General features: G+C 45.0%; 1 protein-coding gene across 2 annotated transcripts; it reads right to left on the bottom strand.

The window, feature by feature from the left end:
- Positions 1 to 1,000: 1,000 nt before the first annotated feature.
- LOC136494954 (cellulose synthase-like protein H1) lies at positions 1,001 to 22,203 on the bottom strand. Of its 2 annotated transcripts, none has more exons than XM_066491123.1 (8): positions 21,820 to 22,203; positions 21,378 to 21,714; positions 19,972 to 20,097; positions 19,699 to 19,845; positions 19,262 to 19,474; positions 2,508 to 2,625; positions 1,864 to 2,411; positions 1,001 to 1,759 (listed from the first exon to the last, which is right to left on the bottom strand). In XM_066491123.1, exons 1-8 carry the CDS (start codon positions 22,089 to 22,091, stop codon positions 1,184 to 1,186), a joined length of 2,337 nt encoding a protein of 778 aa, XP_066347220.1. In that variant the 5' UTR covers positions 22,092 to 22,203; the 3' UTR covers positions 1,001 to 1,183. The 2 variants fall into 2 exon arrangements, with proteins under 2 accessions (XP_066347220.1, XP_066347221.1); XM_066491124.1 differs by having other exon boundaries at positions 21,378 to 21,711; positions 21,820 to 22,200.
- Positions 22,204 to 23,891: the final 1,688 nt, after the last annotated feature.

The following is a 23,891-nucleotide window of genomic DNA, read 5'->3' as shown; positions in this document are numbered from 1 at the left end:
GTGGCGGGGAGGGGAGGCGGGCCGGCACCGGGCCTACTGTTGGGGAGCAGGCCGTGCCATGCCGGCCCACGTGCCTGGGATGCGGCCCAGGCACGGCCTGCTCCTCCGGGCCGTGCCAGCTCGGGCCCGCTGGCCACCGGGCCGGGCCGTACTTGGGCCGGGCCAAAATACCGGGCCTTATGCTGGGCTCACGGGCCCGGGCTGCATGCCCATATAAAGCGATATCGAGCAGCGTCTCCTCCCGTATCTTCACAGTTCATTCAATGGTTTATTACCTGGGCTTTTACGTGTTTATTATCACGTCAGGCAGATCAATGGAGCATGTTGCAAGGAGATGTTGTGCTAGCAAAGAGATGTTGCGCCAAAAAGAGCATGTTGCAAGTCTATGTTTTAAGTATTTCGAACGTTTCATAGGTATGTTGCAAGTGTTTCATATAGATGTTACAAAAGTAGACTGGAATGTTGCATATGTTGCAATAGTTGTACACGTATGTTGTAAGCTTTAGTTTTCAATATTTCATCTGTTTTTTTAGACATGTTGCAAATGTGTTTATTTAGGTCTTATATATGTTTCACACATATATTGCAAGTGTTTTATCTGGACGTTGCGTATGTTTTACAATGGTTTCAAGTGTTTTTTCTGGTGTTTTTGCAAGTGTTTTAGATGCATATTTTACATATTTTATCTGTCTTCAGACGTATGTTGCAAGTATTGCATATTAAGACGTTTCAAAGGTAGTCGGGTGTTGTATCTCCCTCCTCGCCTTCTGCTGCCTCGCCTTGGTGTCTTCTACTCCTCCTGGTGCCGGCTGGGCATCCGAACTAGAGGCGTAGGCAGACGCTGCCCACTCCCGCTCTTCTCGATGCTGGCAACGTTTGAGCGGCACGGCCCCCCACGTAAGGCACGTGAAACAAAGTGCAGACGCGTGTGTCTGTCCGGACGTCCGCGCACTAGCACTACTGTTTCTGATTTATATTCTTCTAACAGTAGACGACGACATGCCACATGTTGTGTCCGATTATCTTCTGCAAGAATTGTGTACAAACAGTGGAAGCAAAGAACCGGTACGATCTTAGGCACAACACGTCGTGGATTGCAGATGCAACATGCTTCCTTTCCCCAGATGATTCCCGTCACGTCAGCCAGCCATGCGCAGGAGGTGTAGTTCTGACGCCGGCGAAGTTACTTGCGCGTGCACAGGTGCACGAACGCGGCGACGAGCAAAGCAGCCTTGAGCCTGACGCTCCTGGGGATACCGTAGCTTCCCCTGCCGACGGCGACGAGCCCCCTCACGAACGGCCAGAAGCAGAGCACCAGCCAGCCGCAGCACACGAGTTCCCCGACGCCCGGGCCGACGACACCGCCAGGCACGCCTTCCGCCGCACCGGCGGCGACCGCCCTCCACGCCCCGACGACGACGGCGACGACGCTCAGCATCGCGAGCGCCGTCGGCGGGACGAACACCGGCGACGAGTCGAAGGTGAACCGCCCCGGGTCGGCGTCCGCGCCGGTGTCGCCGCCATCGGACGAGCTCTGCTCCTTGCGTGTCACCTCGAACACCGTCTCCGAGAGGCCGAGCGTCTTGAGGACCACGGTGAGGAACGCGAGCAGCCAGGCGGAGGACGACACGATCCGCTGCATCCTGTGGTTGTTCCACCAGGCGCGCGTCGAGAGCTGGCAGTCCATGTACTCGCCCAGGTTATACATGTTGTAGGCCAGGAACAGCGCCAGCGGTATGACGAAACCTGATTCTGACGCCTGCATCAGTGCATCCCATCACAAGAAGATAAATTTTCAGAAATTTGGATGAAGGTTTCACCTAAAATGATTCATGTACTGATGATAAAACATAGAAGGATTACCTTTGGCAAGAAGGAGCGATTTGCAATGAGGCAGTAAGGTGGTAGCAATGCATAGCACAGCTCAAAAGGTGCCCTGACAGGCCACACGTCGATGACTAGGTAGGCGACGCATTGCCGGAAATCGAGGCGCTTGAATGCGGCGAGAAGGAACGGGTTATGGCGGCTGAGGAGTATCTCCAGCCAGCCCGTCGCCCATCTCTTATACTGGGTGAGGCTGGCCGGCCCGCCGGTCGGTGCGCCCCCGAGGAACGCCGGCGGGTCGGGGTTCAGGATCGTCGACCTCCAGCCGGCGGCGTGGATGCGCTGCCCGGTCAGGATGTCCTCCGTCATGGACCCGTAGACCCAGCCAACCTCCTGACCCCAGCTCGTGTCGGTCTCGTAGTTGCAGGCAGAAACTTGTTTCGCTGCTTCGATGCGACTCGTTAGATCATCTGCCACCACCACAGTTGCCGCCTTGAACATGTCCCCAGAAATGGTGGTCCTCGCCGACTCGATCAGTTCATTCGATCTGCCAAACCTGTTCTGTAGCTCCTTGTAAGATGGTGAATCTGCATGCCAGAGTTTGTATTGTACAACCAGTCAAGAGCTTGGACTGAATCAGAATTCATCCGACACAGCCCAAATAAGTTTTCCAAAGATCTCACCTTTGATGCCGGTGGTGCTGGAGTCTGGTGGCACGCCGTAGATGACTTTCCTACGGTGAAAGCAACCCGTCCCACAGTAAAATATGCCTTGAAGTCCGGCAACTCCGTGTACAACTTTCTACATAAACCCATCAGCACAGACCTCAAAGTTGTCGATATATTTATATCTATATCTATCTGTACTAACCTAATAATAAAGAGGTAAAGTTTCAGTCTATTTTTTGTCCGCCCATTCTTTTGATCGGTCTCCGTCAAAGTACATGACAATGGAGGGTTTTTATTCTGATCGGCCAAACAATAAACGTGCATAGGACACCACGATTCATTTGCATACTCATAAATACTTCTTCAACGTCGACTAAATCGACTAAGTGTGTCTCACCGCGTCTTCCGCTGCGCTGCAAGAGATCCTGTTTTTATGCGGTTATTAATATGTGCTAGCGTATAGCCACCTACGTAACCTACAATGGTATCGGAGCTGTGCTTGTGCTATTTTTTATCTAGATTATTTTAACACAATTGGCTGTAAAATAGATCATTTTAATAGATAGCATTATGTGTGTATCGGATTGCTTTACTCTATTTTGGTTCCAAATTATGTGACTGGCTAATTGGCCGTCTTTCCTACGGTGCGCAAGCGTCGCACGGCTGACCACGAGATTGTGAATTCGTGTAGCGAAGTGGTTGATATACAACATGTATGGCTAGAACTCCGTGTTTATTAATTTGTCAGCAGCATGCGAAAATCCATTCTATCCGTCATTGGCTGGCACAGCCAATTGCGTGGTTTTAAAAAATATATACCCATGACGTCGTTCTCATAGAAACGTCTAACTCGTTTTGCGAAGAATGGTGTGATGGTATGGCCTCAAAATTATATCTGATGATCTGTGTGTAATATTTTGGTGCGGTCTGTGTGTCGCCATTTTTTACAGCTGGGTTGAGGCTGTTCGTTTAATTTGGCTTGCGTGCCGTCCCGTGGAGTGCCCATGTGATGTAATTTATATTTTATTTTGCTATTAGCATGTAATAGACAAATTAAATTATGTAATCTGTCGACATGAGGCAAGATGACTCGGCGACTATACCACCTAGAAAAGGGCGTTGAAATTGGGATGCCTAGGAGTGGGCACCCTTACCCGTTGCTGGCGATCATCTGGAAGTGCTAATATTCGTTGGACGAAGAGAGGCCATACTAGCTATACAATAATTTGATTATATGTGACGTTCATATTTATACATTGCCAGTGATGGGTACGAAAAATCCCTCATAAAAATTAAGTTTTTATGCCCTTCCAACAACTGCATCTTTTGGGTCTTGTTAGTAGGTGATGGGTCTGCCAAAGCAGGGCATCATATTCTACCTTGATCTATTGGGTGGTGTCAGACACCATAGCATAGTGTTGGTTTACTTGACGAAACTATCAAGCCAGACTTAGGTTTCGGGGCACAACGTTGAAAGCCGAGATATATGATATCAATCAACGAACGAGAGTCGCATTGTATGCGATTGGCAAGCGTTCCATACTTAGTTCACTATGATGCTAGCGATGATGCCAAAGCTCACTAGTTCCATAGGGAACGTGGGATCTTGTCCCACTATACAATATCGGTGGACGTTCGCAAAACATATTGGAGTTTCTTTTATTAAAAATGTTTTAATGAAAGTAGTGCTAATCGTTGCATATCTTTGTTGTTGTAGAAAATGTCAAGCAACTCGAGTTTCAATTTGCGATTAATCCTAGATAAAGAAAAGCTAAATGGAACTATTTTTTTATTGGAACCAGAACCAGAGAATTGTTCTCAGGCAGAAAAAAAAGAGTACATTCTTGTTATGCCCTACCCAGATGAGCCTCAAAATGTCGCGCACAATTCTAATGTGTATCGTGCTTATGTGAAGCACACCGATGACACTGTGGATGTGCAGTGCCTGATGCTTGTTTGCATGAACTCTGTGCTGCAGGAGCAATATGAGAGCACCAATCCGCACGATATGATCGTGGGGCTACGTGGCATGTTCGAAAATCCAACAATGTTTGATAGGTTTAACACCTCGAAAACCCTATTTGGTAGCAAGCTTGCTGAAGGCGCTCTGGTCAGCCCTCATGTAATCAACATGATTGGTTACATTGGGAGCTTACAGAGACTGGGTTTTCCCCTCGATGACTCACTACCGATGTGATACTACAGTCTGCCAATTACTCCCTCCGTTCTAAATTATAAGTTGCTTTGACTTTTTTGATACATCCATTTTATTATGCATCTAGATATAATAATATGTCTAGATACATTGCAAAATGGATGAACCAAAAAAGTCAAAGCGACTTATAATTTGGAATGGAGGGAGTAGTTTTGAGCCATTTATTATGAACTTTCACATGAATGGCTTGAAGAAGATACTGACCGAGTTACAAGGGATGCTGAACATGGCATGTTGAGCCTTAGGAAGGCTCCTGGTCATGTGATGACTGTCTAGAAGGGTAAGAAGCAAAAGCGTCCAGCAAGGTTAAGAAACCTGCTGAAAGTGAGACTTCTGGGCAGGCAACTAAGGCCAAAGAAAAGAATAAAAATGCTGTCCCCCTTTGATGATGTTTGTTTCCACTGCGGTGTGAAAGGACATTGGTTGAGGAATTGTAAGAAGTACATGGAAGAGAAGAAAAGAATAGAGGTGTGACCTCCACTCAAGGTATTGATGTTATTGAAATTAATCTTGCAACAAGTTCTAATAATGCATGGGTATTTGATATTGGTGCAATGATTCACACTTGCAAATCGTTGCAGGGACTGAAAATAATTAGACGCTTTGCAAGAGACAATGTGGATGTGTGTGTCGGGAATGGAGCAAAGGTTGCTACGTTGGTGTAGGGTCGAGACGGCAAACTAAAGGAGGGGGTGAATATTCCTTTCTAAAAATTAATCGCACTGGCTAATCATAATAAATACAAAATTAAAACTAACGGTCTACCTAAGACTACACCCCTCTAAGTTCACAAGCACCTTATAAAGATGCTAAATAGGCAACAAATGTGTCGGGCTAGCTAGAGCTCTCCTAATCATTTCTAGTAGCAAGGTCACACAAACCTATATATGCAACTAGTACTCAAGCAACCGAGGGAGCTCCTACACAATCTAGTAGGCAAAAGCACAAAGCTCCTAAGCTCACTAGCAATGCTCAATAACAAGGCTACACAAACCAAATTAGAGAGCGCAAATTACTTAGCTACACAATCTAAGCAATATAACTAACAAAGCTACTCAAGCCAAATTAGTTACGCAAGGGAGCTACTTCTATGCTACACAAGCAAGAAGGTAACTAGCAAAGCTACACAAGCAAACTAATTACAAGAGCAACTACACAAGCACAATATATGAAATGTAAATATAAGATTGTGTATGGGGATCGCAAACCAATAGGAAGTTGATGGCACGGTGATTTTTATCCTGAGGTTCACGTGCTTGCCAACATGCTAGCCCTCGTTGAGACAAGCTCCAAGGTTGCCGCCGGACCTCTTGCTAGTGGTGACCCGCAAGTCACACTCTCCCATGTGGAGTGCTTACCACAAGCTCTAGCACTTGACCTGGCCTAACCACTTGTCGCCCCTCGTGTCTCCCTCTGCTAGAGTTGCTCTTCTCGGCTCCCGCGGGGTGAGCAAATACCCCTCACAATCTTCTCCGAGCACCACATAAGCTTCCTTACGTGCTTCAACGGAGATCAAACCATCAAGCCATCTAGGAGGTGGCAACATCCAAGAGTAACAAGCACCATCGGCTTGCAACTCGATCACCTAGTGCCACTCGATACAACCTCACGATGCAATCGCACTAGAATCACACTCACACTCAATCGGATGATCACTATTAAGCGTATGTGAGTTAGAGGGCTTCCAAGCACACCTACACAATCCACCAAGGCTTAAGGGTGCTCAATAACCAGCCCAAGGTCGACCAAGTGCTTGGTTAAATAGCCCAAGGCTCAAAAGAGCCATTGCCCAAACTCTGCCTATGTAGGGTCTGGACCAGACCCTCAGACAGCGACCGGACTCTCTCTGTTCATAGGGTCCAGTCCACCAGATCTCGCCACCTGTCACTACTTCAAATGCCAACCATTGGAACTCATCGGTCACCTACGCGCGCGCCTGACATAATGCACCGGACCAGCAGAGCCAGAGTTCGGTCACATCAAAGCCGCGCAACAGTAGGATCAGACCCGCCTGCTTAGACCGGACTAGACTCATGGAGACCACGGTCTAGTCATTTCTAGAGAGCTCCCAGAACACCTGAAATTGATTGGACCGGGTCCGGTCGAGCCGACCAGACTTAGCGCCATAGTCCGATCCTTCTCCACCTACCACATCGCCACCGCACCGCGCTGCTAAACAACCGAACCCAATGATAAGGGTCCTGTCGCCCTTCACGCTAGAGTCCAAAGAAGAGACCGTGCACCCTTTGCCTAGGGTTGAGTCCAGAACGGACTCGCCCCTTTAGGGTTCAGTCCTGGCCGAGCCGGGGTCTGGTCCCCTATTTTGCCTCCTTTTCTTCTCCAACCACTTCTCCTTTGTAAATGTGCCAACACCACCAAGTGTACACCACCATGTGGAAGTGTGTTAGCATTTCACAAACATTTTTCCAAAGGATTAGTCACTCATTTCTCCACGCCACTCGATCCTAGCAACGATGCAAAGTTAGATCACTCGAGTGGCACTAGATGACCGATATCCAAACAAGTTTGCCCCTCTTGATAGTATGACCATCTATCCTAAATCTGGTCATAAACTTGTCTACACACCTATGACCGGTGAAATGAAATGCCCTATGGTTATACCTTTGCCTTGCGCATTCCATTCCATCTCCTCCAATGTTGATGCAACACATGCACCAACTATATCACAAATTATATGATCCACTTCATATCATCATGAGACCGTATTAGTTCATCGATCTTGACTTCACTTGCTCTTCACTGTTGCTTCGGTCCATTGGCGCCAAGTCTTGCTCAAGCTTCTCACCACCACGTGGTCCATTGCTCCAAAGCCTCTGACTTGCCCTTCATGCTTGCAACTGGTCCATCAAGCCAAGTCTTGTCTTGATCTTCTCCACCTTAGTCACATGACTCAATGTCATGTGTCATGTGCAGTGAGCTCCTTCATCACATGTATGAGCCTTGCAACAAGTCCAAGCCATTTTCTCTTTCATGGCATGTGTTGCTCACACAAGTGTACCTATGGACTAATCACCTGTGTATCTCATATTAAACATAATTAGTCCACCTAGGTTGTCACTCAATTACCAAAACCAAACAAGGACCTTTCAGTTGGCCATCGACACTTATTCATTGTCGCTACCTTCTGGATTAGTGCTAGAACTTAATAATTATTATTTTGTTCTTGCATTGAACAATAACATTATTTCTGACTCATGTTTAGAGGACGATGGTTTTGAATTTGTAATAAAGAACAAGTGTTGTTCTATTTTTATGAATGGCATTTACTATGCGAGATGTCCCGTTGTGAATGGGCTTTATGTTCTTAATCTTGAGGAAGCTAAAATCAATAATGTTAATGCTAACAGAGTTCGCAAACACAATTCTAATCCTACTTACTTGTGGCATTGTTGCTTAGGCCATATAGGCAAGAAGCACATAGAGAGGCTCCATAAGGATGGTCTTCTCGATTCTTTTGATTATGAATCAATTGAGACATGTGAGTCATGCCTACTTGGAAAGATTACTAAAACTCCTTTTGTTGAACAAAGTGAGAGAGCAAGCAAGCTATTAGGCCTAGTACATACAGATGTATGTGGCCCAATGAACTCAACCGCGAGAGGTGGCTTTCATTACTTTATTACCTTTACCAATTACTTGAGTAGATACGGCTATATCTATTTGATGAGGGAAAAGGTAGAATCCTTTGAAAAGTTCAAAGAGTTCCAGAATGAAGTGCAAAATCATACTGGAAAGACAATTAAATTCCTATGATCAGATCGTGGTGGGGAATATTTAAGCCATGAGTTTAGTGACCATCTAAAGAATTGTGGAATTGTTCCGCAGCTGACTCTACCCGGAATGCCACAATGGAATGGTGTGTCCGAGTGGAGAAACCGAACCTTGTTGGACATGGTGAGGTCAATGATGAGTCAAACTAATCTTCCATTGTACTTTTGGGGGTATGCACTAGAGACAACTATGTTTATACTAAACCATGTACCATCTAAATCTGTGGAGAAGACACCATATGAGATATGGAGTAAGAAAAGTCCTCGTTTGTCATTCTTGAAGATTTGGGGCTGCGATGCCTATGTTAAGCATTTGACGCCAACAAAGCTGGAGCCTAGATCTGATAAGTGTAGCTTTGTGGGATATCCTAGGGAACCCAAAGGATATTATTTCTATAACCATCAAGAGAACAAAGTGTTTGTTGCTCAGAATGTGGTCTTTCTTGAGAAAGAGTTTCTCTCAAAAGAAGTTAGTGGGAGCATAGTGCGACTCTAAGAGGTTCGAGAAACACAAGAAAATGTTCCAATTTCCACTAATGAGGAGGTGCAGCAAGATGAGCCATCGATGGCCACTGACCAACATGCTGAACCCCAACTACAAAGATCAATACAGGCACTCCATGCACCTAAAAAGTACACGTTACTGACTATAGGGCAACGTGACATCTTGTAGTTGGACAATGAAGATCCTAACTCTTACACGGAGGCGGTAATGGGACCGAAGTCCAAGAGATGGCTTGAAGCCATGAGATTCGAAATGGAGTCCATGAGAGATAATTGGGTTTGGAATCAAGTTGATCCACCCGATGGCATGAGGGCCATTGAGTGTAAATGGATTTTCAAGAAAAAGACAGACGTAGATGGAAATGTTCACATCTATAATGCAAGACTGGTAGCAAAAGGTTTTTGTCAAATTCATGGTGTTGATTATGATGAAACATTTTCGCCTGTCGCTATGCTAAAGTCTGTCTAGATCCTTCTAGCAATTGCCGCGTATTACGACTATGAGATTTGGCAAATGGACGTCAAAACAGCTTTCCTTAATGGAAACCTATGTGAGGATGTGTACATGACACAGCCTGAAGGTTTTGTCGACCAACAAAATGCTAGAAAAGTTTGTAGACTCATGAAGTCTATATATGGGCTAAAGCAAGCATCCCAGAGCTGGAATCTATGTTTTGATGAGGAAGTCAAATTGTTTGGTTTCTCAAAAAATGACAAACCATGTGTTTACAATAAAGTTAGTGGGAGCGCACTCGTGTTTCTAGTCTTGTATGTGTCGGTGTTTGATGACCAACAACTCATCACGGGGCTACCTAGGACGATGGGTGGTGGGCTTCGACGTATGCAAAACTCAATGATAAACGCAGAGACAACGGTTTTACTGGTTCAGGCCACTAGATAGCATAATACCCTATGTCCAGTTAGGCATGAGGCCTTGCATTGGATTGATTTGCATGATGTGTTGGTACATATGTTGTCTCCTAGTTATATGAGGCTGCCGATCTAGGGAGCTCTGCCCTCTATTATATGGTCCAGGAGGCAAGTCTCCTAGTTGGTTACAATATAAGAGTACTAGTAGGATTACATGGTAGCAATGTTACTAGGATTACATGTGGGGAATCCTTATCAGATTAGATCTTCTCTCTTCCTTGTGGGGTACCTAGGGACTATGTCCCACAGTATGTGGATGGCATACTACTGATCGGGAATAATATTCCACTAATGGAGGATGTTAAGGGCTTGCTGAGAAAAAGTTTCTCTATGAAGGACCTTGGAGAAGCATCCTACATTTTGGGTATAAAGATCTATAGTGATAGGTCTAAGTGCTTAATTGGATTAAGTCAAAGCATGAACATTGACAAGGTGTTGAATAGGTTCAACATGAATGAGTCCGAAAGGGGATTCATACCTATGTCATATGGTGTAACCTTGAGCGATACTTAGTGTGCCTCGTCACCTGATGAGCAAGAAAGGATGAGTAGAGTGCCTTATGCTTCGGCTATAGGCTCTATTATGTACACCATGATATGCCACGTGCCCAAATGTTTCATATGCTCTAAGTGTTACGAGTAGGTACCAATCAAACCCAGGTGATGCTCATTGGACAGCAGTTCAAAATATCCTTAAGTACTTACGAAGAACTAAGGATTAGTTCCTAGTCTATGGAGGTTCGGAAGAGCTCATTGTAAATGGTTACACTGATGCTAGCTTTCAAACCAACAAGGATGATAGCCAATCACAGTTAGGATATGTCATTTGCCTCAATGGTGCGGCAATGAGTTGGAAATGTTCCAAGCAAGAGACGATCGTAGATTCAACAACAGAAGCTGAGTATATCGTGGCTTCGAAAGCTGCAAAGGAAGTTGTATGGATCAGAAAATTTGTTTCTAAGTTGGGTGTGGTCCCTAGCTACTCATGTCTGATAGACCTCTATTGTGACAATAATGGTGCTATTGCACAAGCAAAGGAGCCAAGGCCTCACCAAAAAAATCCAAGCACTACGGCGCTATCACCTGATTCGAGAGATCGTTAATCGAGGAGATGTGAAGATATGCAAGGTGCACACCGACCTAGACATGGCAGACCCATTTACCAAGCCGCTACCACAAGCAAAGCATGAGGCACATATAAGAGTGATGGACATAATATGCTGGCAAGATTAACTCTAATGTGAGTGGGAGGCTTATGATGATGTATACCTTAATGGTTGTCATAGGTTGACAACATCATGGCAACCTTTGAAATTTGCATGTTTTAATGAGATGTTCCATGGCATTTATCATTATATGCGATTAACGAATGTGTGATTCGTTAGTGAAACTCCATGATTTAAATTGAAGACGTACTAAATGAGATCCCCAAGTTCTATCCGTCATGTGGGACTATGACGTAGAGATAAGTTGGTACATGTGTTGGGTGGATGATCATGTTTCATGGGTCATAGCGATATTGGATATCACACCAACAATGTAGACATGTGTTGGGAACACAGTGTCGGATCGACCCACTATGATACACTACGAATATGTGCTATCGGTTTGCTCACAAAAGACACACATACTAACGTCCTTTGACCTAAGATCGACGTAGAGTCCCAGATTGTGTAAGTCATACTTTGGGGTTCCAAACACTACTCTGTAACTGGGTAGTCATAAAAGTAGCTTTTGGGTATGATCTGTAGCAAGTTGCAGGGTGTGTCGAGTCAATATGGGATCTGCCCCTCCTGTACCAAGGAGAGAATCCTCTGGCTCCTCTCGATGTGTGTAGGATCTAAAAGTGCATGGCCATGCCTAACTAATGGTTAGCAGATGAAAATAAGTTTTGCATAGAGCGAACAAATGGCTGAGAATCAAGGGTAGCACTTCGCTCACCTTGTTCTGGGCAGGTGTCGTGTGGCAGAAGGACATTGTAATGGAGAATGTTAAAAGGTTGTCCAAGATATGATCTTCGTGAATCTTTGGGAGTTAGTATGCTTTGCTAGAGGCCAATGCTAACTATTGAGCGGAAATGGTTTACGGGTCATGACCATTGGTTGCATGAACCTATGGGGTCACACACTTAAGGAGAAAGAAATCAAAGGACAAATGGATCAATTGGATTGAATTCTGAATATTGCAACACATGGCCACAATGTGTCAGATTATTTTGCTCTAGCAATATCCTACAATGTGATCGCGTAGATGGAATTAGATGGTAGCACACGAGACACACGGATTTATACTGGTCCGGGCCACAGTGCGCGCTAAACCCTACTCCAGTGGTGCGGCATCTCTTGTATTCATATGTTCAATTACAGAGGTTGTTGCTCCTAGCTATGAGGTAGATAGAATTGGTGGAAGATTGGATCCCAAGCCCGAGGTCCCTACCCTCCTTTATATAGGTAGGAGAGGTAGGGTTATACAGAGGGCGATCGGGCTAACAGATTGTTTCCTAGTTTATTATGACAGATTGATCCTTGCTATCATCTAGATACACCCACCTTGGTTTGCCTTGATCTCCATGTTGGTTGATCATGTCAGCCCTCGTGGGCCTCCTTCTTGACGGCTGTTGGGGCGATAGCTTGGTGGTAGTAATATATACGAGCGGTGCAGGTACCCCTGGGCCATATCTCTAACATAATGGTTGGTTGACTCTTGAGCAAGTGGGAGATTGTTGGATAAATGCCCAATAGTCAGGCCCAACTAGCCCATGCTTGGCCCATTAGCAATTCTATAAATGCTAATGACCTAGCTAGAGGGTTATTAACCTAACCGCCTTCAGCCACCATGCACACCACCTCTTCTCTGTGCCTAGTGCATGGATGAATAGGAGAGGTTGTGGATGATGAGACCATGCTAAGGCAATCAACATTCACCATTTGTTCTAAGCATCCATTGAATGTGAAAGCTAAACTTGATTCCAAATCATTTAGGTTTCCACCTACAAGGCTATTACATGGTTTATATGATTATAGATTGAAGCACCTCTCCTGGAGCTATGGCCAGATTAGTGGAGACTGCTCTGGAGGCCAACAATCACGTGAGACCACTTTGGGAATCTATCTCGTGGTGGCCTTTCACACTGCCTATCTTTAGACTCTCCATTTCATTTTCACACCCAACTAAGAGGGTTGTTCCTAGTATAAATATCCCTACCTCTAAGCTATTAAAAACCTTTTTGATCATTTGAAAAACTACATGATATTGCAGCCGAGCTACTGAGTGCCTTACTCAAACCTTTGTTCCTCCTTGTTCTTCTTGGTCCTGTGAAGACATCCCTCTGGGTTCCCCTAGTTCGTGTTCTACGGTTTCAGTACGGCTGCACCATTTTGTGTGGATTAGTTCCGGATTGTGGTTCTATGGTCGTTCAGAGATCGAGTCAAAGTCTTCACGGTTTTGGTGCCTCTCTCCACATCGCTTGGTCGCATCCAACCTTTGTCAGGTATAAAGATAGTTATCCCGCTGTTCGCAGCAAGTTATCTATGATTTGTGACCTACTGTCGTGAAGATCGGGCCATCCCCTTGCCGATTCATATCAGTACTTATCAACTAGTATCAAAGCTTTCATTGTCATGGCGGATCTCACCATCATCCACATATTTACTTTTGATTTATCCATCGTTTGCTACCATTTTTGTTCATCACCTAAAGTCCACTGAAAAAGCCACAAAAGAAATCCTATAGCCTTTTTGCGGTACTGCTACCTTTGTGTTGTTTTGTTCATCAAGTTGCTAGTCATCATCTTCATATATGTTGTGTTGTGTTTCATTTGTTATCCACACCCCTGTTAATATAAAAAAACTAAAAAAACAAGAAAGAAGAAAGAAAGATTAAAAAAGAGAAAGTTCAAAAAATTGAAAGTAGGGGCTTTGTTGCGGGTTGTATAATTGCAAATTTCAGTTTACATATTCAAGTTGGTGGTAATCTCCATAGCAACAACTTCATATCTTTTGAACACATCAAACCACGTGGGTTGTAGTACCGTAGCCTCCCTTGAATAGCCACCTATAGCTCCACCAAAATCTGAAACCGGGACGTTCGACTCATAATCCTTGCGACCTCTCAATCACATCTCTGCAACTGCTGCACTAGCACGCTCAATGTCCTTGAGAACGAGCAAGATCATTGGTAAGTAAGAGGAGAGGTTGTGAGATTCCACAAATTTACCTATTCCACTTTTTCTTGCATAAGTGCTAACATGTCAGGATCCAATTTGAGTGTTCGTGGTGGTCGATATGGAGAAAAAGAACCACCAGTCTCACGTGCTGAGTTACGCCAACTACAAAACTCACTAGTGGAGGCCATGGAGAGGATGTTCAATGAACGTCTTCCTATGGTGCTCGGCTGGGCTCCATAACAACATAGCCCGACCAACTCTCGTGGTGGTCTATTTGGACATAGTGGACAACATGGAGGAGGTGCTAACGGGCGTAGTTTTCGCTCCCGTGTGCTCATTGATGATGAAGATTATTGTACGTCCACCAAAAGAAAAATTCAGCAAGAGGCACGCGGAAGGTCCTATGGACAGCAAAACCCATGTGAGAAAGAGTGCCACCAACCAAAATTGAGTGTGAGAGTTCAAAAGGAAAAGATGAGAGATTCCACCATATGTGAGGAGAGCCACAAAATTCTGTGTGAGAGAGATACACAAAAATTGAGCAAAAAAGAGGAAGAATCATCTGAGGAATTATTTACTACTAACATGATAATACCTTCTTCTAGTCTTGTTCCTTGTGTGATGCAGGTTCATGAAGAAAAAGATGTGGTGAAGTATGACACGTATGCATATGTTGCTTCTAAAGACATTGAAGTGATTGTGCAACAAAACCTATGTGAGAATGAGAGCCACGTAGCCAAACTGAGAGAGAGTGAAAACAAAAGAGAGTTGTGTGATTCCACCCACTATGAGATTGAGAGTATCAACAAGGAGAGGGTGAGAGATACACCACAGAAAAATAGAGAGTTAGAATGCAAGTCATGTGAGGATACTTTTGAAACTAACACCCTCATCTCTACTTCTAGTGTTGTCTTTCCAAATGTGCAGGTTTGCAATGAGAATAAGGAAGAGATGGCTGCTCATGACATCACCATACTTGTTGAGAGAAGTGATAAGGTAGCCATTCATCCAAACTAATTGTGTGCTGCCCAAAACATGAACCATGACGAGGAAAGTGGTAAGATTTCAGAAGCGTCATCCATGATACTTGCACTACCACCAAGTCTAAAAGGTAATGAAAATAATTCAGATCTGAGTTTGCAAAATAAAATGGTGAGCAATTGTGATGAAACACATGGTTCAAATGGGATTGACCATACACAAAATATTTGCACTGATTTGATATATTCACATGTCCATCATTGTGCTGAAATTTTGCAAGTTGATAACCAATGTTCAGTCATACATGATCTTTTCTATAGTTTGATATGGTTCATATACATGATACTTTGCACTCATATATCTGATACTTTGCATGCAAATAAATTTGATAATGTGCAAATGAACACTTATGACGAATTCTTTGCAAAAATATCTCATCCTTCATGTGTGGGCTATGTCATTTTTGATAAATGTGTTGAGATCAATAATATACTCGAGAATGTTTTTCGAATATCATCCATGAAATCTTTGAATATTACCTATAGTTGCAAGTTTACATTCAATTTGATTGGACATCAAGCTGCAAGTAAATTCTATATTTGTGCTATTTGTATAACATGTGACAAGCTTGCTGATTTGAAGTTAAAAATACTTTGCAACAATTTTTGTGAGCCATATTTTTCTGAATTTGAGATGAAAAGATTATTTAGTGACTTCTATACAGAACCAAAATTGTTGTTCCCTTGTTGATATGTTATATCGAAAGAAAGAAATCTTGTGCAAACATGTTCCATTCATTCACCTAAATTTTTTTCATCGTCATCTAGAACCATTGAGTTTGATAGGTACTTCTCTGACCCGTGCAATAAGAATCTCAAGAATGTTTCATTCTTATCTTTTCATATATGTGATCTTGCAAAGATAAAACATGATAACATGAATCAAATGAATGGGTTGGAGGAAAATTTTGTGCTCCCATCTGTGAAGCTATTTGAAGGTTCTCCAATGCTGAAAGAAAATTTCTTACTTACAAAATGGATTAATGTGAATATGAATTATAAAGAGGCAAATGGACAAAATGAAATAAAAGATTATTGGAATTGTCATGTACATCCACCCTCTGTTTTGTCTAGTATGTTTTCAGGTAAACAAAAGTCAGGGATGACTTTTCTTAAAGGGAGGGAGGATGATGAGACCGTGCTAAGGCAATCAATATTCACCATTTGGGGTTCTAAGCATCCATTGAAGGTGAAAGCTAAACTTGATTCCAAATCATTTAGGTTTCCACCTACAAGGCTACTGCTTGGTTTATATGATTATAGATTGAAGCACCTCGCTGTGATGGAAGAAGAACATCGTGATGTTATCACAACACTACAAATTGATGGCCTGACACAACACTTTGGATCAGAAGAGTTAGAGTTGAGGATGACTCCTTTTCTAGAGGGGAATGATGACGAGGACATGCCAGCTCAACATGTGTTGAAACATGAAGAAAGCTCACTATCTAGCACAAGTGATTATATTCATGGGACATCTACATGAAGTTGTGCCAAAAAGATAAAAGAGCAGGTGAATTCATTCCTAACTGATTGTAATTTTAACACTTCTGAGAATGTTATACTACCTAAATGTCCTATCTTTATGATACTTAGGTTTACACATGAAGACGTGGAAGGTACATGGCCGAAGGATCAAGACACAGTGCTACAAAATAGCTCCATCAGAAAAGTAATACAGACGGATGACTGGACCTAGGAAAAAGTAATGCGGATGACAAGTAACACGGACGGACGACCGGACACAGGAAAAAGTGACGCAGAAAGTCAATAGTCTGCCAGGGGCAGAATTTGGTACAACTTCCCATGCAAAACTGTACCAATCTACAAAGTTTCATGGTGCATGCTACACATGGCTGGAAAGCTCTGCGAGTCTACTTTCACACCCAACAAACGGTTCGTCATTTAGACTTCCCAACAAGGAGTTATGGCCAGATTAGTGGAGACTGCTCTGGAGGCCAACAATCACGTGAGACCACTTCGGGAATCTATCTCATGGTGACCTTTCACACTGCCTATCTTCAGACTCTCCATTTCGTTTTCACACACAACTAGGACGGTTGTTCCTAGTATAAATATCCCCTGCCTCTAAGCTATTAAAAACCTTTTTAATCATTTAAAAAACTACATGATATTGCAACCGAGCTGCCGAGTGCCTTACTCAAACCTTTGTTCTTCCTTGTTCTTCTTGGTCTTGTGAAGAGATCCCTCTGGATTCCCCTAGTTTGTGTTCTACGGTTTCAGTACGGCTGCACCGTTTTGTGTGGATTAGTTCCAGATTGTGGTTCTGTGGTCATTCAGAGATCGAGTCGAAGTCTTCACGGTTTCGGTGCCTCTCTCCCCATCGCTTGATCGCATCCAACCTTTGTCAGGTATAAAGATAGTTATCCCGCTGTTCGCAGCAAGTTATCTGTTATTTGTGACCTACTGTCGTGAAGATCGGGCCATCCCCTTGCCGATTTATATCGGTACTTATCAGTAGAGAAGGCACCTGTGCCGTACCAGTTCATCTGTTGCAGTCCGCATGCATCGATGAGTGCTAGCATGCTACGTTGCTGCCGTTCTCCTCTCCGCACATGTGGACATCCATAGAGGTGCCACTGAGATGCGCACTACGTCAAGCAGTACGATTACTTCCTCGATGTCGACTAAGTCGACTACGCGCTTTCCGCCAAGTCTTTCGCTGCGCCGCGCGTTTGGAAGATATAATCTCTGATCATCTACATGCAAGAGTTTCTATTTTTATGCGGTTATTAATATGTGCTAGCGTGTAGCCACCTGCATAACCCTAAAAGATGTTCTTCTGCTTTAGCCTTGTAGCTTAAAGCTGAGTCCTGCCTCACTGTCACCGGTAGAGTGGTACTCGAGTGTTTTGACCGAAAGTGGCACTCGAGTGTTGTTGGTAGCTTCCTGTTTTTAGATGACCAGGTGTCCCAAAAATGCATTCTTGGAAGTTCATGTGGCCATATACTAGAGATGGGTACCTGAGTGCCCCTACCTATCACTGAGTAGTAGATAAAAATAGTTAGCCTAGATGAAAATTGATTACCATTTTAGGAACCTACATCACATTTCACTGGATAGTGACTCTTCTGGATACAATTCCATTAGATTAGGTGGTCCTTGTGTTGAATTTTAAAGCTTCCGCAAGAATAATTTGCCTTGGTGTACATTGGGACACTGACACTTTCTCTTCATATTTCTAGAAATGTAGTACATCTAATGCTTCTGCTATTGTCATTTTATTTGCAGCCTAGACCAAGCTATGCTACTAATAAGAGATATTTGAAGAGCTATTGGAGCTCAAGCTGCTAGCTTACTGTGTTTGGAGAAAAACAGAGAGGTGCTATTTTCTGAACTAACGAGTGGAATAAGGGATTTGATGGAGTAAATTGGTTTGCTTCTATGGATTGGAAGAACCGAAGAAGCCACGGAAGAGGAGATGGAGATAAACTATAGTTCCGAGGTGGCTGTGTTGTGGCAAATGTGGCTTATGGCAGTGTCAGGAACCCTGTTCCCGTCCGAAGGCAAGAGCGCGGGAAGACAAGCCAAGAAGAAGGCCAGAGAAGATACGGGCTCTTGTCATGGGCCAAGCGAAGGAACGACGAAGCCCACAAGAGATAGGAAGCCCAATCCGAAGTACATCGGGTCCAGCTGGGTGACATGATTGGCTGGCTTGGAGAGGGGTTAAGAGCAGAGGAGGAGAGCAGGGGGAAGAAGAGAAGAGAGGTCGGCCAGCTGCGTCCGGATCGGAGTGGCGGCGGTGAGCAGGAGCTTGCCGGCCGATGTAACTTGTATTCGTGTTAAACTCTTCCTCGATCGCTACTCTTACCACTATATCATGAACTATACATCTCTGAGTTTGAGTGAGATATCGATATAGTTCACAGACAGGTGCAATGGAAGAGAGAACAAAGAAATATTTGCCCAATTTTGTATCGCTAAAGTTAAAATTTGCGGAACGTTTATGAACCGTGCTCTTAAAAATGATTAGATAATATGAACATAGTTTCTATTACTCAGTTTTTGATAGGGCATATTTCCTAGTATATGTAAGCTAAATAATAACGTCAATTAGACAGAGTACTCCTATGCTATGATAGTGATCTGTACGACTGTACGTACCTCGAACATAACCTGGTTCTGGTTCCCGAAAGGATCGTCCTTGAGGCCGCCGTAGAACTTCTGCGGCGCCTGAACGAAGCCGCTGTGGAGCTCGTCGTCGAATCCGAGGAGGAGGCACATGGCGTGGAGGGCCACCTGCGGGTTGTTCGCGAACATGTCGCAGTCCACGTTCAGCATGATGGGAGCGTTGGTCACCACCGCGGACACCCTCGTCTGCACAGCACAGGTCACATGCCACAAGGGACGAATGTTCAGGTTCTGGAGACACCGGCCTCACCACTCAATCACTCGTTAGTGAGCTTATCCTGATGATGCCATGCCATGGCGTTGCCACCCATGGATGGCAATATGCGGCACGCCTCTAGAGAGCCTGAACTTCCTGTAATTCTTGCTACTGGACTGCCGTTAGATGGGACTAAACACCGACGACGACGTACCAGGACGTTCATGGCCCCAGCCTTGAAGTGATGGTGCTGTGTGGGTCTCTTTTCCCTGGAGACGTATATGAGGCTTGGGATTGCATCGTCTGCCTCCTGATTGCTCTCGCTCTTGCTGTTGATCTTGCTGCTGTTGTCCCACAGGACCTGAACACTCGCGGCAGCAGAAGAACGTGTCCATGTTTGTTAGCAAGAAAACAAAGCCATGAGATGGGCACTCGTTTCACGAGTGTAGTATTTTGCCATGATGAGGCGTGATCAGTTGGTTTCTACCTTCATTATGGTCGGGTGGTTCCTGCGCTCAGCGCCCACGAACTCGGCGAACAAGCCGTCGCCGTGCCGGACTAGAGAGTCCTCTTCGGCGTTCTCAATCCGGCGGACCAACTCCTCATACGCGTTCTACATGCAACAAGATGTTAGTGACTGCAGAAAAAAAAGAGTTAAATGCACCAGAGGTCCATTAACTTATGATGAGGTTTCGGTTAGATCCATTAAATTTCAAAGTGGATTTTTTGGTCATAAACTTTGTCGTCGTAAACTAATAGTCTAAAACCAGCCACGTTAGCACCAACATCTGATGTGGCCATGCCACATAGGCAGCTCCTAGGTGGCGCTGCAGCACCTGGGATCCAACCAGCTCGACGGCGGATCCTCCAGCCAGCTCGTGGAGCTGGACCTGAGCGGCAACAGGCTCGCCCGGCGGCTTCCAGCCTGCCTTGGCGCAATGCCACGGCCCGCGGCGGGCCTTCTTTCATGCCCGTGTGGCAGCGGCGGCAGTACTTGCTCGCACGCCCGCATGGCCACAACAGCGGCAGCTTCGTTCGTGAGCACCTGCGCCGGTCTGTGTCCACGCACGCTACACCGAGTTCCATTGTCAACGCCGACGGGAGGAACGCACGGAAGCCGCGGCATGTCGGAAGAGCAGGCACAAGAGGGCGAGGTCGGCCGGCTAACCACGCACGCCAATCAGCGGCTGATCGACGAACGCCCATGCCATCTACCGTCAGGCCGTCACCACGACGCCGGAGTGCGTCGAGCTACATGCATGCAGGTGCATGTGTGCTTGCAGATACGTGCTCACGTGTAAGCTAACAAGCCAGGAGGCAGCCACATCTCTGCACACGACGCCAACGTGGATCGAGGAGATCGATGGCACAACGGCACGGATAGCGGCGGCTCCCTACTCATCCGTTCTTCAGACAACTCTCTTCTTTCTCTCACCGAACGGGAGCAGGCGCCGCCGTCTCCGTTCTTCGCGCGAGCGCCGCGTGACCCCACGCCTCGGCTCCGCCCTGTCACGTGCGCCCCGGTCTTTCCTCTGCAGCAGCAGCCGTTGACTCCGCACTGCTCCGTACCGCCCCGCATGCCTGCGCTCTGTGCTGAGCAGGGCTCTGCAGGAGCGCCCCGCCCCTCCTTTTTCTTGTGACGCGCGAGCAGAGTGCCGTGGCATGCCCAGGCCGGCTGACATGATAGTCTGACCTAGGAGCTGCCTATGTGGCATGGCCACATCAGATGTTGGTGCTGACGTGGCTGGTTTTTGACTATTAGCTTACGATGACAAAGTTTATGGACTAAAAAATTCACTTTAAAAGTTGATGGACCTAACCGAAACCTCCTCATGAGTTAATAGACCTCTGGTGCATTTAACTAAAAAAAACAGTAGCTGGCTTTAGCTTTACCTTCACGAGTGTCCATGCGCGCAAGAACTTGGCGTCGTCGGCGGCCCCACCACGCTCCGCCGCGCCGCCGGAGGAGAAGTACACGAAGGGGGCCCTGACCTTGACGCTGTGCTTCTTGCAGAAGGGCACCCAGAGCTTGGCGAACTCGGCGGCCTCGCGCAGCGCGTAGCAGGTCACCGCCGAGCACCCGTCGTCGGAGACGTAGCACGAGAGCTTCCCCGCGGGATAGTCCAGCGCCAGCAGCGACAGCACCGTGTTCACCGTCACCACCGGCGGCTCCAGCCTCGGGTCCGCCGTCGTAACGAACATGTCCACCGCCGGCAGCTCGTCGGTGCTGCTGACGACAAATTAATCATTATTAAACGCATCAGATTGAGTTGACGAAGCAAAAAAAAGCTGCGTATTGGAAACCTAGCTTAGCCTTGCCGCCACCACCACTCACCGTTGGGCGAGGCGTTCAGGGTGCGTGTCGAAGCGGACCGGGTTCCACTTGGCGTTCATGTTGATGAGCCACACCACCGTGAACCACGCTTCGCAGATGAGCGCGGCGAGCCAGCACCACGCCGCGCCGCCGCCGTTGGCCACCATCAGCGAGGACACACGGTGAGCGAGGAGGGCCAGGAGCAGGAAGAGAACGGCGAGGTCGGCCAGCTTCCATGCCGTGCGGGGGAGCGGGACCCTCTCCCGCAGCTGCAGTTTCTTGGAGCCCTCCATGGCCGACCGCTCGAGCCGGACGGACTCTTGCTGGTTAGTGGTCACTCTCAGCTCCAGCTAGCAGTAGCACTCAGCACGTACGCGAGAACCACAAGAAAAAACACATACACAACCAGCTAGTACGGGTCATCATATATAGACGACACACGCTTCGCAGCCAAGGTCTAGAGTGAAATTCACCACAGGTGTCTGAAGTTGTTTGTAGGTGTCATATAGGTCCCTAAAGTTTTAAAATGCACATCTGAGTCCCTAAAGTTAGTTCAGGTGTCATCCAGATCCAAATAGATGTTTAACTAACCCGATAGTTGACATGACATTCTGACTTGGCGCTTACATGATCCACATGTCAGCTGCAAGGCTTAAGTTTAGAAAAATCATATTTTTTATACGACATTGGATGAAGATGATTCTTATATCAAAATTATTGCAGCCCCTGATAAGATCTATAATTCTTTAGTTTTGAGATTTTGTCATTTGAGATCGTTAAGATGATCAAAAAATAATATAAAGTTTCAATAGCATGCTTTGTCGTGTACCAAGTTTGTCGCTTAAAAAAATCATATCCTTTTATATTGTGTCGGCTAAAGATACTGTATACAAAAATTATAGCGTTCCATAAGATCTATAACTTTCTAGTTTTGAATTTTTTTTATTTAAGATCGGTAACATGCTCAAAAAAATGTTGTAAAGTTTCAGCAGCACATTAATTATGTACCAAACTTATTGCCTTAAAAAAATCATATCTTTTTGGTATGATATCGGATAAAGATATTTTGTATATGAAAACTGTAGCTCTAAATGAGTTCTACACTTTTTAAGTTTTGAGGTTTTTCATTTCAGATCGTTAAGATTCTCGACAAATATTATAAACTTTCAGTAGCATATCATTATAATATTTTTTGAACATCTTAGTGACCTCAGATGAAAAACCTCACAACTAGAAAGTTGTCATTTAAAGCTACAATTTTCATATACAAAATATCTATATCCGATATCATACTAGAAAGATATGATTTTTTAGCATTTTAGTGATCTCAAATGAAAAAACTCAAAATTAGAAAGTTGTAGATCTTATCAAACACTACAATCTTCTTGTATAATCTATTGTTATCCGACACCATATAAAGAAGATATGATTTTTCTAAAGCGACAAGCTTGGTACATGACTAATATGCTGCTCAAACTTTATATTATTTTTTGATCTTCTTAACTACCTCAAACTAGAGAATTATAGATCTTATTGAGGGCTACAATTTATCTTTTCTTTTTTATTAGAGTACTATATCTATCCCTAAATAAGTGTGGTTTTCAGTTTCCGAGGAGTCAAGCTCTTTTCACTTTGACCAAATGTATACAAGAAAATATTAATATTTATAGCAAATAATTAGTATCGTTAGATAGATTGTTGAATTTATTTTTATAATAAACTCATTTAGACATACAAGTGTTATTAATATTTTCTATGAACCTAGTTAAATTTAAAAAAGTTTGATCGACACAAATATCATGGCGACAATTATTTAGGAACGAAAGGAGTACAGCAGCCACAATTTCTGAATACTCGAAAACTCCTAGTAAATGCCTATAACAGTAAAAGTTACGTCAAGGTATCAATCATGGTACATCGCGTTCCGGAGTGCACCACGGTGTCCACTGGTTGGGTCTCTTGTTACGTGGCCCTCCTGCCCGCCGTTCACGCCAACTACTCCTACACCACTTGCCGGTGGCACTCTCAAATTTCAGTGTGTGCAAGCTACTTCCACTGCCTGCGTCGTGCCAATGCCATACCCGAACACGTCT

The sequence above is a fragment of the Miscanthus floridulus genome, chromosome 11 (genome assembly GCF_019320115.1).
Source record: "Miscanthus floridulus cultivar M001 chromosome 11, ASM1932011v1, whole genome shotgun sequence".
NCBI lineage: Eukaryota > Viridiplantae > Streptophyta > Magnoliopsida > Poales > Poaceae > Miscanthus > Miscanthus floridulus.
Note: the sequence above shows the minus strand (reverse complement) of the source record. Positions and strands in the feature narration are given on the sequence as shown.